General features: G+C 54.4%; 5 protein-coding genes across 5 annotated transcripts; 1 reads left to right on the top strand and 4 right to left on the bottom strand.

Annotated features, from left to right (window-relative positions):
* The first annotated feature begins 1,153 nt into the window (after nt 1-1,153).
* HD553DRAFT_315091 (uncharacterized protein) lies at nt 1,154-2,944 on the top strand. The gene is made up of 4 exons (XM_046180441.1): nt 1,154-1,814; nt 1,885-2,034; nt 2,100-2,444; nt 2,508-2,944. Exons 1-4 carry the CDS (start codon nt 1,386-1,388, stop codon nt 2,619-2,621), a joined length of 1,038 nt encoding a protein of 345 aa, XP_046034966.1. The 5' UTR covers nt 1,154-1,385; the 3' UTR covers nt 2,622-2,944.
* A 131-nt stretch (nt 2,945-3,075) lies between these two features.
* HD553DRAFT_358960 (uncharacterized protein) lies at nt 3,076-4,371 on the bottom strand (the record flags this gene model as incomplete). The annotated part of the gene is made up of 2 exons (XM_046183926.1): nt 3,076-4,235; nt 4,316-4,371. 2 exons carry the CDS (start codon nt 4,369-4,371, stop codon nt 3,167-3,169), a joined length of 1,125 nt encoding a protein of 374 aa, XP_046034965.1. The 3' UTR covers nt 3,076-3,166.
* A 1,839-nt stretch (nt 4,372-6,210) lies between these two features.
* On the bottom strand, nt 6,211-8,291 carry HD553DRAFT_298441 (PLP-dependent transferase). The gene is made up of 4 exons (XM_046178582.1): nt 7,844-8,291; nt 7,448-7,782; nt 6,895-7,368; nt 6,211-6,827 (listed from the first exon to the last, which is right to left on the bottom strand). Exons 1-4 carry the CDS (start codon nt 8,235-8,237, stop codon nt 6,609-6,611), a joined length of 1,422 nt encoding a protein of 473 aa, XP_046034964.1. The 5' UTR covers nt 8,238-8,291; the 3' UTR covers nt 6,211-6,608.
* A 278-nt stretch (nt 8,292-8,569) lies between these two features.
* Nucleotides 8,570-10,831, bottom strand: HD553DRAFT_315087 (uncharacterized protein). Its single transcript, XM_046180440.1, has 3 exons — nt 9,905-10,831; nt 9,487-9,765; nt 8,570-9,398 (listed from the first exon to the last, which is right to left on the bottom strand). The coding sequence occupies exons 1-3, from the start codon at nt 10,706-10,708 to the stop codon at nt 8,727-8,729; spliced, it is 1,755 nt and encodes a 584-aa protein (XP_046034963.1). The 5' UTR covers nt 10,709-10,831; the 3' UTR covers nt 8,570-8,726.
* A 139-nt stretch (nt 10,832-10,970) lies between these two features.
* HD553DRAFT_351399 (uncharacterized protein) lies at nt 10,971-13,081 on the bottom strand. The gene is made up of 5 exons (XM_046183611.1): nt 12,675-13,081; nt 12,463-12,597; nt 12,235-12,317; nt 12,087-12,140; nt 10,971-11,875 (listed from the first exon to the last, which is right to left on the bottom strand). Exons 1-5 carry the CDS (start codon nt 12,861-12,863, stop codon nt 11,200-11,202), a joined length of 1,137 nt encoding a protein of 378 aa, XP_046034962.1. The 5' UTR covers nt 12,864-13,081; the 3' UTR covers nt 10,971-11,199.
* Nucleotides 13,082-13,815: the final 734 nt, after the last annotated feature.

Genomic DNA, 13,815 nt, shown 5'->3' with positions numbered 1-13,815 from the left:
TACCGACGGCGATAGGAAGAGAAGTGTCGATACGGAACATCGTCGACCGAGCGGTAACAGCAGGCTAATTGAACACGTATTCCCTGTTCGATGGCATTCTGTCGCTACGTAGCTATATGGAGGCCTAACGAATAAAATATAGAAATCTATGCAGCGAGCTCATGCACAGGATACGACATGACAGCGAGGAACCGTGGCTTGGATTCGGATCGGACGATCGCTCTACTACGAACGCCACGCTCGGCGGAACTGAAACATCTTTCCAGGTCCGAATTTCCTCGGGAGCCGAAACGCAGCGGACTTCGGAGTTGGGGTTTGTCCGTGAGCCGGGAATTACGCCATAGACCACGTATCTACCTAGGTTACGTTGGCGCTTTGCTTTGTGATGTACTTGTCGACAAAGTCTTAGGGTAGGTATGCGAGGATACTCCAGCAAGAATATGGCTAAAGAGTTGACGTTTGGCGGACGCTTGATCTCGTTGGTCGGGAGTACCGAACTGGCAGTCCCGAACGGATGTCCTGTTCGCTCCGACCGCACATTTCACAATGTCCCGCAGCGTGGGTGGGCATCAGGGGATCCTTCTCTCACCCGCCGGCTGGGTGATAGGTCTTGGCTAGTGAGAAGGCACCCGCTGCAGAAGGTCGAAGGAGTCACCAAATTATTCAATTGATCAAGGTTTGTCTCGGCTCGCTCACTCACGGGGTGGGTGACTCACTGACTACGGTACGACGGTGCCTACTGTCTGCTGGAGGGGGAAGGGGAGACTGGAGGTGCAACCACGTGAGTGTGTGCCGGAATGTCCATCGCGCGTTAGGTGAGTCACGCGTTTGAAGCCTCTTTCGCGTGATCCGAATTCCGAAACCCCCTCACTCGAGATGGGAACCGAGGGACGCCACATTCCCACTCATCGCTCGGGTCGACGAGCTGTCCAGAAGGCGAAGAGTCATCTTGAATCTCGGCCCTGGAATATCGCATCTCTTCGACTCATCACGGCACAGGGAAATCCGACCGTATCCACCCGATGACACTCACTGGGCCTGGCCGGCGGCGAGAGCAGGCGGCACTCAATCGTCGATCATCATCATCGCTCGTCAACCCCCTGACTCGCCCAAAGCCTCGGGTTTCATGTTGAAGAAGCCCTCAGGACCAAGGGTCGCCATGGAAGCCAATGAGAGGACCATCACCCTCGATTTTGATGAGGCAGATTGTACAGAGACGAACATCTACTCGTCAGACTACGTCCGTCACTGACTGTCCGATCGCGACCAAAGGGGAAGGTGGATATGAAGGGATCTCGCTTTCCCCTGACCACGTCGAATGAATTATTGCTTGGTGCGCCTTCGTGCTGTCCACCAATTTCCCGCCATCCCGATCCGTCCGATGAATGTGCTGGTCCGGACAGTATATAGGAGAGGAAAGGCCAAGGGAATCTCTTCTCGATTCATTCATGCCACTTGTCTATCCCCAGAAAAGCAAACCTCCTCTAAATCGACGTTCGTTTCATACGCTCAGTATACACCTAGTCCTCTTTCAATTCGACCATAATACTTTGGACACTCCACCCCTCGGTCTCTCAATCTCGCGCCAGACACTCCAGCTCAGATCATTCCACAATATGCGCTTCACCACCCTTTTTACTAGCGTTCTCGCTGCTGTCTCTTCGGTCGCCGCCCTCTCGGTTCAACCTCGATCAGCTCCCAGCGTAGAGATGAGCCCGCGAAACCTGCACGAATTCGCCTCTCGTCAAGTCGTAGCCGGTACGGTCTGCGCCACCGTCGGACCCGTTGTAACACTAGGAATCACCGTGGTTCCCGTGAGTACCGACTTGAGACCGCTCGATCTGTCAACGCTCCGACTGACCCATCACCCCGTGATTCGAATAGAATATCTGCCTCTGTACCGAAGCTGGTGTTCTGACTCCCGAGTCGCTAGCACGACTGCAGGCCCAGATCCGTCTCTCCCAAACCAACAACCCCATTCTCAACACCGTCACTGGCCTTCTTCAAAACACCGTCGCCACCTTGACCGGTCAGGTATGTTTGAAAACGATAAACGAGTCTGTTTCACGAGACTCAGAGTTTCACTTGCATACGTCTAGGTCGCCGCCACTCCCGCTACCTGCAGCTACCCTGCCAACTCTTTCCCCTTGTGCACGGGTACCAGCCCCGCCGGATGCAACTTTGGATGTGACAGTGGCTTCACCCGATGCAACGGTGCATGTATCCCCAGTACCCAGGTCTGCCCTACCAACCAGGCCAGGAAGCGAGACCAGACTTCCGCCAGGATTTGCCCTCAGGACTGGTTGGCCTGCCCCGTCAACAGCGGTAGGAAGACCGCTTGGGAATGTGTGCAGGTACAGACCGACCTTGAATCATGTGGTGGATGCGCCGCTCTCGGTCAGGGTACCGATTGCACCGCTCTTCAGGGAGTCGACGATGTTTCGGTAAATCCTGATCCTCGACACCCATCGACAAGCAAAGCTGATTGCCCTTCTCTCCCGTCTCAGTGCATTGCTGGTAAATGCCAAGCCAACTCGTGTCTCCGGGGCTTCGCCATCAACGGTAGCGAATGCTCGCCCGTCGACACCCTCAAGCCCCGACGAATCGCCTTGCTCCAGTGATCTGATCCCTCCCTCATCTGGATCTGAGATCCGGTATCTCCATGAACATTTTCGTATGATCCGTATCTCTATACGCTCGCTTTCCGGTAGCATCGATATTTCTTCGTTCGTTTTGCTCGGTCTCATAATAGAAACGCCTCGTAAAGAGCGATGGCTAAAAGCTGTACTTCTAGTGTATTATCGCTTGATTCCATCTGCATTTCCATGGCCGTTCAATTGAAATGATTCATATAGGTAAATAGATCCAGACCCGAGGACAAGCGTAGAGAGCAACATGCTAAATTATATAATACAATGGACATAGCCAATCATCATATTTGTGCACGAGATGATACCGACGATACCGATAATATTGAGGTGATGAGAAGAGCGTGTGTATACGAGATGCAGAGAGGCGACTAGAGTCATGTTGGAGATCATGCGGATCTACGACCATCGAACATAAAACCCGGTCAGCCAGTCTCCTCTGGGATAGCTGAGCGAACGGTTTGAGAGAGGAGCAGTTTCGGACTCACGACGATTTTAAGCAAAACAGGCTCGGCTCGTCACCGAATCCGGGTCCTCTTGACCCTAGGTCGCTCGGTCGATAGCAGCTCGTGACTAGATCGCTGATGACTCCATCGACCCAATAATTGCGACTCCTTGTTCTCCTTGCCCCCATCGTCCATCAAGTCTTTCCCCGCCTTTGCATGCCTGACTTTACTCTTCAACGACTTCATGTCCATCTTGACCTTCTCCATCTCCTCTTCGACCTCTTTCAATCGCTTATCCTGCATCTCCACCTTGTCCATCAACTCCCGACAAGCTCGCCCTTGGTCGTCGTTGACTTTCTCCAACCGATCAATCTCTTTCGACCCGCGCTCCCATTCCATCCTCGCGGTGTCTTGCCAGACCCTGGGAACGCGCGTCAAAAGCGCCTCCCTGTGACTCTTCTTCAACGACTCCCAAGCGAAATAGTAGACCGTCTGCTCGAACGGCAAGGTATGCTCGCACTCGGCCCCGTGAGTGACCATGTGACCGTGTTTCAGCTGTCCGCACCGGAAACAGACGAAGTCCCGGTTCATCGCCAGCCCGTTGGAGATGGCCATCGAGAACGGCTCAGAATCCGGGTGAAGCGGGAACGCATCGACCTCGAGCATATACCTCTCGAGAGCCCCCCTCTGGTTGAAAGCGAAAGCTCGATGGGCCGGCAAGGTGATCCCGACCCTCGGGTGGTTGATGTCAAAGTATCGTTGAGCTTTGATACACCAGTTGGTATAGTCCTCCTGCCAGAGATGACGGTCTCGATCGGTATAACAGTGTTTCAAAGGAACGTAGCGTTGGACGACCTCCGGGTCGATCGGGTGTGCAGGGAAGAGGATCGAAGAGACGGCTTGTTCTTCCTCGTTGGCAGTCTCCTTGTTGAGCCAGTGAGCGAATCGATTGCTCTCCGGGGAGAAGAGGGAGGCGTATGGGTCGAACGAGGTATGAGGGGTAGGAGGGACGACGTTGATAGTAGGAGGAATGAAGGTCACCGCAGGGAGTTGCAGCGAGTTGGGCCCGGTAAGCCTTGGGCGATCTAACTTGGACGCCTCCGAGCTAGATCGAGCGCGGGCGGGAGGAGAGCCCTCTCTCCTAGTAGATCGTCGCCGCGGAATGAAAGACAGTGTCAGACTCGATCTACACGCAGACAAAGGATTGTGTGCTTCTCTCACTTGATCAGCGGGTATCGATCGGCATGTGGTCGGGGAGGAGACGATTGGCTAGCCATTGTTGTGAAATAAATGCGATGATCGGCTGGCCGAACGAGCGTAGAGTCTTCTCGATAGGGGATTTCTAGGTTAAGGCATCTGTTGCTTTACTGACTAGTCGAACAGGCTGAGGAAGAGGTGATCTCTGTCGATGTGGCGAGGTATATATATGCAAAGCAAAGGTGAAGATGATGCAAAGTGCAATGAGGTGGCTGAGGGAAAAAAAAGGCTGATTGGTGAGATTGAGAGATCGACTTGAACCCATTCGATGCATCAAAGGTATCTCCCTTAGAGCTGTGCTAAGAGATTGCAGCCCCCGCCTCGCCTCGCCTCGCCCGCCTCGCCCGAAACGCAGCAACCGGCGATCTCGGGTCCTTTCCTCTTTTAATCACGCTCGGACCTCTGCTATTCCATCAAACTTCCTTCACACAAAGATTACCGAAACAGACGCTGGATCCACCCGGAGTGTGATCCGATCAAATATCATCAACAACGCCATGACGCAACCGAGCTTCGGACATGCCTTTCGCCCGAAAAGATCCACCCATTACTCGCGTTTCAGGCCCTGTCGCCCTGCGGTTCGGGAATGGCGCGCAAAAAGCCACCGCGTATCGACTCGTCTCACAGGAAAAAGAAGGTCGCCCTTTTTCGTAGTCGGCATTATTGTCGAAGAGTAGAAGACCCTTCTGAAGCACAGCCCACGAGCGATAATCTCGGACATTACACGAGAATCTACCCGATGTTTCAGCTTGCCTTTGCTCTTCACGATGCGTCTGGCAACACGTGCTGAACTCCGCGCTTTGGCGATCTGATGAGCCGATTGCCATGATCTTCATCGCGATCGGTGCAGCGACAAGGCGCGAGACGGCTAGCGTCGTAATATATTCCATATTCACGCATTCACCGTCATATCTTCAAGGCTCCTGTAGTGACGAAGTCTTTGGTGGCGCATTGCGAGCGATTCTGGTAACAATGTACCTTGTGAGGGATCATGCCGTTGAGGACACAATCGAGACCTCACAGCTTGTGGATTTGTGACCAGCTTTGCAGAATCAGATGGCGTTTGTCGGCAGATGTCGGGAAACGTTGGTCATTAATGGCGATTGAACGATCGGTTTTTCGATCTGTCTGTGACGGACTCTTTTAGATATCCTTTGGAAAGCAGCATAGTGAGCAGGTTGAAGGCGTAATATCCAATGATCGGATCTTCTAGTTTTGCGGGTGTACATTTTGCAATCACTTTTGCTCTGCTAGCAACTTTCTTCCGGATGCTCAAGGTTGGTGATTCAAATTACGATCATCATGATAGCGAACGATTGTACTGATAGAGTCTTTCCTGTCAAAGTACCCAAGATCGATTGTCTTGTCCCGGGATGAATGGCATCAAAACACGACGATATCCGTCACATCAGATTGTTCGATGGAAATGCAAGAACCCTTTTCGGATCTCAACGAGATAATCGAATGCTCACGGAATCGAAGGTCCGTGAAAAGGGGGACTTAAAAACGAAGGTGCAGGCCGTGCCAGGTACATCCACGGTCAGACGGAACGGCAAGCCGAGTAATTGGCTAACAACCTGTTCCGGCTTCACGCGGACCTCGCTGTACAGTGTCGGTCGACATGACCGGCGTCTTCTCTGCGGCCGCGATCAAAGTATACGATGACTTAGAAAAGACGCCTAGTCAGTTCGACCCGTCCTTATCGGAGATCCCGGTGGTCGACCAAGATATCGCCTTACCTATTCCAGATAGCATAAAGAGACTGGCGTGTGCGGCTCAGCGATGGATGTTTGAGTCAGCATATCTGGCTCGCAAACCCCTATACGCTGAGCGATTTGTGGTCCCTAAGCTCGTTCCGTGGCATTGTATATGAAGGTCAATCAAGCCGGAGCCGAAGCGACAAGTTCATAAAAGCACTCTTGTACATAGGGAGTGAAACCGTGTGTCGATGCAATGGTGACGACCTCTTTGTTCCAAACTTTGTCCTCCAGATGGGGATCACCCCCTTCAGGGATGTAGGGGATGTAGGTGAATTTGTCTCAAATGACTTGACAGGTGCAGGACATACCCAGGGCTTCCTAGGTTGAGGGCCAGGACGGCAATCGAATGAGCTCGGAAATGCAGATCAATGTCCTCAAACCCTGGCTTTTGGTTATCGTAGTCTATTAAGATCAATCTTCGTAGCGCCATATTGGCAGTCTGGGCCAGTCAAGCCGCACAATACTCGCCATCAAATCGATGCTGTATGCGCCCGTACCTACAATACCCGCTTCAGAACGCTAACGATTTTCTCGACCTCTTCTACCGTATTGTAATGCACGAGCGAGATCCTGACAACCCCATCCCCTTCGGGTTCGGGCAACCAAGGATCCCCTTTCTCCGCTGCGTATCCTTGTTCAGGAGCTGTCGATTCTTGCTCGAGCGGGAGGCAAGGCAAGATCCGGGGAGCATAGAAATGACCGTACTTGACTCCGATCTAGGTGCAACGGTGGGCACCTTATGTCAGTACAACTCGCACCTGTTCGATCACTGACTAAACTGACCCTTTGCTCATCATCAAACACCTTGACGATATCCGCGCTCTTCATTCTCTTCCTATACCGCCCCTTCCCAACCTCTTCGACGACCACGAAAGAAATCGTCGGCGATCTCCCTTCCTTGGTCTCCGGTCCGACGACCTTGACCCCCTTAGCTTTCCCTTCCTCCCCGGTCAACCAGCTCAACAACACCTCGGATAATTTCTCTTCGTACGTCCCTATCCTCAGATAAGCCCTCGCGACTAGCTTCCTGTCCCCCAGAGCCTTTGCTCCCGACTCGGACACCCCAGCGGAGCCCAGCGTGGTCAAGTAGGGGAGAATGGCAGAACATCCGACTTGTAGCTCGTAAGGTGCGCCTCCGGGAGCGAGCTTGTAACTAGGGTCCGTAGGGTGAAAGTAATGCCCGAGGGTACCTAGGCGGAAGGATGACATCGGGGAAGAAGGCGAGATGACCAAAGCTGACAAGTGGGGACCAAAGAGCTGCAATGCAAGGTAATTCAGGTTGAATCAGCACTAGAACAGAACGAATCGCTCAATCTCCAGTTCAAACCTGACTCACCTTATAATGACTGAACATAACGGCATCGCATTCCCACGCCTTCATGTCCATCGTCTGATGCGGACAATCCGCCACGCAATCGACGACCGTCATCCCCCTCCCGCCCGTGCTTTCTTTGACGATCCGTACAGCCTCCTCGACATCGGTAGCATGACCGAGGAGGTTGCTCTTGGCTGTAAAGGCGACAAGGCGGGTCCGCCCGTTGACGATTGAGGGCAGCTGCGCGGGGTCGAGGTGTAAGCTGAAAGGATTGTTCGGATCGATCGGGGTAGGCAGCCAGTACCGGATGGTCAGGTTGAGTTGTTTTGCCAGGCGGACCCAGGGACCGACGTTGGCTGCGGGCGAGACGGAGTATTCAGCTTGATTCTCATTCCGTTCAGAGACACATCGACTGACCTTCATGATCAGCAGCAGTGACTACGATCTCGTCTCCCAGCTCGAACAATCCTTCCATCTTTCCCTTGAGCCCGCAAGCCTGAGCCAAATTCGTGGCCAACTGCGTCGTCGAGCTCCCCAGCACTACCTGTCCATCCCCACCCTCGACGTTGGTCAAGATCGCCGTCGCCCGCTTGGCATCAGCTACCCTTTTCCCCGCATCAGCTGAATGCGGATATCCACCACCGAGTTGAACGTTCGAGCTGACGAGATAGTCTGAGATGAGGTCCAACGAGGATTGCAGAATCTGAGAGCCACCGGCATTGTCCGCGAACACAAAGTCGGGGTATTTGGCCAAGGCCGGAAAGTGAGGTCGGACTTCGGTCTCCGGGTCGAGGGGTGGCAGGGAAAACATGATGGGCCGCTAGTGATCGATGTTATCGGCCTGAGGATTAGCGGGATGTAAGATTGTACAAGCGATCAATCGAAGGTTAATAAGTATACTACTCTGTCATGCCCCTCCTGTTCTTGGAATGTGACCTCGTGTGGCACGTCGTCGGATTTGGCCGAAGAAGAACGTCATCAAACAAACAACGACAACATCCTGTCCAAATTCAGATACGGTCACGCTCAGACGGATGGGCAAGCTTAGAACAGGACGGCGTCGAATCGGGGCTGCTGTACCGACAGATCGGGAACGCTCCAGCGTTAACGGGCTAGAGCATAAAATCGCAAGTCCGCCTTTGCACGCTGTCACACTCTTTCTTCTTCATTACGGGTTGCCCAATTGCAAAGGTCCACCCTTGCTTTGACTGCATGAGGTATATGAATATGGGACGAGCCGTAGATGCCATACAACTCCGTTCTTCTCACCCTTCGCTTCCCGCCTTCAATCGCCCCGCGGCTACTCGAACGGGTTCGTCCTCCCTCCCTGCCCATCCTCTCCATCGTCCAACTCGCTGCCCCAAGAACACAGAGCGTACCACCACTTGTCCCGCCTGACGTCCCTCGCCGCGCCACCTTGCATCGGCATCCTCGACCTAGGCTGAGGGACGGGCCCGATACGGGAAAAGACCGGGGACGATTCTTGCATCCTCGATGGGTATCCGTACCGCGCCTGATCGAGCTCGAGCGTGGTAGGTGTGGTAGGACTGTCGGCTCCAGCTCCTCCACGCCATGTGGGTCCTTTCCAACCGGGTTCTTCCATCCGTACGTACCCGTCGTTCGTCAAAGTCGAAGCGGACGATACGATGCGTTCCAGCTGGGCGTCCGGTCGAGGCTTTTGTACGATGTTCGAGCGGGATGACGACGATGTAGTGATATTTGAGCGTGACGGTCCAGCCTCTGCGTTCCCCCTGGCTCGTGGTTCGAGGTCAATTCCCGGTTGTTGCGACCGAGTCGGACTGGCACGCGCCGAGTTTGTCTCCAGCACCGAGTCGAGGTCGGATTCGAAGGGATTTGTCGACGGTGGACGTGGGATCGGGGAAGGACCCCGGCTGATGGAGGATGGACCCGGGATCGGGGAAGGTATGGGTGATTGAGGGATCGGTTCGCCGTATGCGGAGGTCGAGTGGGACTGTGGAAGGGAAAACAGCAAGGCGGGAAGAATTCGTCAGCTATCGAGATTTTCACGTTTTGCTTGTTCAGATGACGAGCAGACTCACATCCGAATGAGGCAGCCTGGTTCCCCTCCTCACACCATCCTGCTCCTCCTGAACACCTCCCAACCTGCCAAACCCAGGCACGCTGGCTCCCAACCCGCCAAACCACCCCGAAGCTCGTCTCGCAAACCCGGACGAGGTGGACGTGGAGACGCCCATACCTGGGGGATCCGCTTCGTATGGAGTATAGGCGAACCCACCGGTTGGGCGGGTGACGAACGCTTTGGATGATCGGGCGGCTCGGCGACGGGCGGCTTCCTTGGCCGCGAGCGAGGCTAGATTCTGAGGTGGGACGAGGTGAATAGAGATCGTAAGGTCGATGGTGAGATTGAAGAGGACAAGGAACAGCGGTAGAAGAAAGACAAAATTGAATTAGCTCTCCCGATACTGCCGACGAAGCAGACGACGACCCTTGACTCACATCCTGGATCCTCCTCTCCTCCTCTACCTCTTCACTCTGGGACGGATAATCTCCCGATCCGATCCCGGCAAAACTACCCGCACTCTCCGAAACCTCCATTCCCCTCTGTCCACGTGCATCCCTATCGTTGTTATAACCTTGCCCTGACGAGCTATGAGCCCCGGTTCGAGAGTTCCAGTGGGGTTCGGTGTACTCGTCCGCTAACGGGGAACGGGATCGACCCGGGTTGGGAGTCTCCATCGTATCGAGGTCCCAACGAGGATCCTTTTCGCGACCATTCTTGCTCTTATGTCGAGAGTGGGCTTGGCCGTGAGGATGTGCGTGGTTCGAGGTAGAGGTAGAGGTGTTGTTCGTAGGTGTCGAAGAGGAAGAAGTCGAAGGAGGAGATACGCCCCGGTTCATCTCGGCCGTATGAGGACTGAGGTACATGTCCCTCGGACCTGTATTGACAGAGATGTCCCCATCTACGCTCGAATTGTTCGCATTCGCACGTGATCCGGGTAGACGAGCAGGTTGTTGTTGTAGGTTTGCAAGCTCGTGTTGTGATGATGCATCGAAAGTATCGAGATCGTCATCCTCCCTAGCTCGTCCTTTTCCCTTGTTTACACCCACTCGAACAACACCATGGCCTTCATCCTCTTCTTCATCCACACTTTCACCTTGGTCGTGAGATCTTGCTGTCGAGATGGAGCTGGCGAGGTCGAGCGTGTGCTGATGATCCGTAGGTGTGCGTTCGTCTGGCAAGGTGTGGTAATCGGCGTTTTTACTCTTGGGTAGCGGGATGGCTCCCTTGAGCGTGGCCATCGAGGGACAAGGTCGATGGAGAGATGAATAGATGAGAGCTGGGTGAGTGATAACAACGTTGATGACCACGACGACGGCGGTTTGAAGAGGATCGTTTGATGAAATCACGCATCCTCAAAGTGATCGACCTCTGTTCCAAGGGTAGCGAGGGGGGCGCGGAAGCAAATATCACCACCCACGCGCCCATAGCAAGAGAGAGAGGGAGGTGTGAGGGTGCGTCATTTCACGCTTCCCGCATACAAAACACACACACACAGGATGCCGTCACTACGCGTTTCGTGGTCTGTTTGTTTGGTCGTTGTCAAGATATATACATCGCAACAGATCACAGAGACAGACAGAAATCACGGCTCTGCCAGTGAAATATGATGAGAAACGAGAGTATGTACGAAAGAGGGGGCCTATTTGTTGCATATACGGGACAGTGGGGAAAAAGGAAAGGAGCCTGGGTGCGAGGAGAAAGTGTCCGTTTTGTCCGCTCTCTGTTCACTCTACAACATCAAGCTCAACCCGACGACGACCCCGCCGACCAAGACGCTCGCGGCAGAGACGGCTCCTACTCGTCCGGCAGAGTTGCTGGGCGTCTGAGTCTGGACGCTGCCACCCACGACCGAGGTCGAGGTCGAGGTACCGGCAGAGCTAGCTTGAGCTTGAGCGGCTCGGTTGGTCGAAGAGGCGGAAGAGGAAGCAGCACCGGCGGTCAAGGTCGTCACGGCGACGCCAGAAGCCGAGGCGGAACTAGCAGCCGGGTTCGATGCCATGGCGGCCTGAGCGCTCGATTGAGCGGGAGTACCGGCAGAGACGGTCTGGGTGACGACCCCGCCATCGTTGGCATCGGCAGCAGAGGCGGTGTTTCCGACGGCGGCAGTGGCAGCGCTGGAAGTCAAGGGAGCTGCAGCAGCCCTCGAGGTCGAGGTGACCGTCACGACGTTGCCATCACCCCCAACAGCAGCGGCCGTGGTGGAAGCGGCGGGAGCAGCAGCCTGGGACGAAGAGGCCGGGGCACTGCTCGATTCCTCGACCGGAGCGGCGGCGACAGAGGATGAGGTCGTGGGTTCGGCGTCCGAAGTAGACGAGGATGAAGGGGCCGGTGCAGGGGTGGACGAGGTGGTGGTGGGTTCAGCGGCGGCAGCGACCGAGGTGGACGATGGAGCAAGAGTGGATTCGCTAAAAAGGATAGGGAACGAGGAGGTAGGGCAGTGTGAAAGGCGAAGGGAGGCGTTTCGAGTGATAGTTCACGTTGATGTCGTTGTCGAGGCCGATGAAGATGGCAGAGCCAGATATCCAGAGTGAGAGCAATGCGAGGAAGGAGAAAACCAGATCGCATCAGAAAACTTGCTCCACCGGTGATCGCGAAAAAGCTCGAGCGTGCACAAACCTCTCGGCCGACGAAGAACTAGCTGGCTGAGCGGAAGAGCTCGAGCTGGACGATCTGTATACGATCATCAAAGGTATGGAGAATCATAAAGTGGCCATCAGCTTGTCTGACTTGATCACGCTGTTCGCAAGAATCGCCCATGACTCACCCTCCAGAGAGACAGCTCGAGTCGCTCGAAGCGCCGACAAAGATGTTCTGGACGTATCCGACCGCACCGTTGCCGTCGGTGACCTGTCAAGCGAGATTGGAGAGCACCAGAAACCGTGGATGTCAATCCGAGATGCGAACGAGACACAAGACGAAAGCAGTGCAGAAACCAGCTATTAGCCCAAAACGTCCTTGTTCCCACGTCATCCGAATGCATATGTAGGCTTACCTGGAAGTACATTCCGGTACCTTCGGGCTGGGTGACAGTCCATTGGTAGCTAGCATCGTTCAACCCGCCATGGGTCTCGAGTTGCTTGGAAGGGAGGTACAATCCACCGGTCGAGATGGCCAGCGAGTAAGGGGCCTGTCAAGGTGGACCATCGGTAAAGGTCAGTATGAGAACATGGAATATCATAGATGGTAGCCAGCGGTGACACTTACGACGGCACCGGTCCACGAGATGGTACTCTGAGCACACTGAACGAGGTTGTCGGCCTTGACGCTGATGTCGCTGATGGGAGCTCCGGCGAGGACATGGACCTGACGTTTGGCCAGTTCGTGACCCTCGTTGACCGGAACTGCCTGAGCGGTGGAGAGCAAGAGGGCGGTGGTGAAGATGAGCGAGTACATGGTGATGCCTCTGTGGTCCTTGTTGGTCTTTTTGCGAATTGGCCTGAGTATGGGTTCGGTTCCTTTGGTTACGCGTTGTCGAAACGGGCTCGTTTGTTGTGTTTCTGTGTGAGAGTTGATCGATTGACTGTGTATGCTATCGGCTATCGGTCTGTCCCTTCGAGGTAAAAGACAATATGCCGAGAGAAGCTAGAGAAGTTGAGTAAAGCTAGAGGTTTGCAAAGAGGTTGGTGCAGGTGGCAGGTGGTGTCCGGACGATCTCTTTCGACGTCTTTGAACCCCATTTTCCGAGAATAGCGAGTAGCAGGGGTAGCAGACAAACAGGTCGTTGCATCGCCTCCTCTCTCCTCTCGCCCCCCGCCTTCCTCCTTCTGCTCTTCCCGCCTTGCCCTCCCTTTCTTTTAGCGCTGTCTCACACGTTGTACTAGCGTCATTCTTCCCTCCTCTTTCCACCCTGCCCATCTGCCTCCGCAGCCACCCCCATCCCTTCCGGATCGACGCGCCCCCTTTGCGCCTTTTGTCTCGCCACGTTTTCCATAGTCGGTGGTTTCAAGATCCATCTCGATCAAAATGAGCTGATCGATCCATAATTCGAACAAGGAATATCATGTATCGTGGCTATCAAGACGTATGGGCAGGTTTTCAGCACTTCCCCCTCTCCGTTGCGAATGGTGGATAAAGGAGCAGTCAAATGACGTTCTTACCCCTGGAGTCAGCTCCAGTACGACATCAAGGGAGGAGAATGAACGAGAACAGAAAACAGGCCATAGGGATATCTCATTCAACATGTCTGCATACGACAATACGTAGCTGGAACGAGCTGTAACTCGACAAAGATCAGACACAACTACCTCTAAACCGACCCGGAGCGTTCCTTGCGCAAACTAGGAGTCTCCGTAAACGCTATTGTAGCCGCTTGCAGCCTGAGTCGGGCAGAGAATGGCAGTAACGT

Source organism: Filobasidium floriforme, assembly GCF_021052385.1.
Source record: "Filobasidium floriforme strain CBS 6241 chromosome Unknown HD553scaffold_17, whole genome shotgun sequence".
Taxonomy (NCBI): Eukaryota; Fungi; Basidiomycota; class Tremellomycetes; order Filobasidiales; family Filobasidiaceae; genus Filobasidium; species Filobasidium floriforme.
This window is presented reverse-complemented; position numbering and strand designations above follow the sequence as displayed.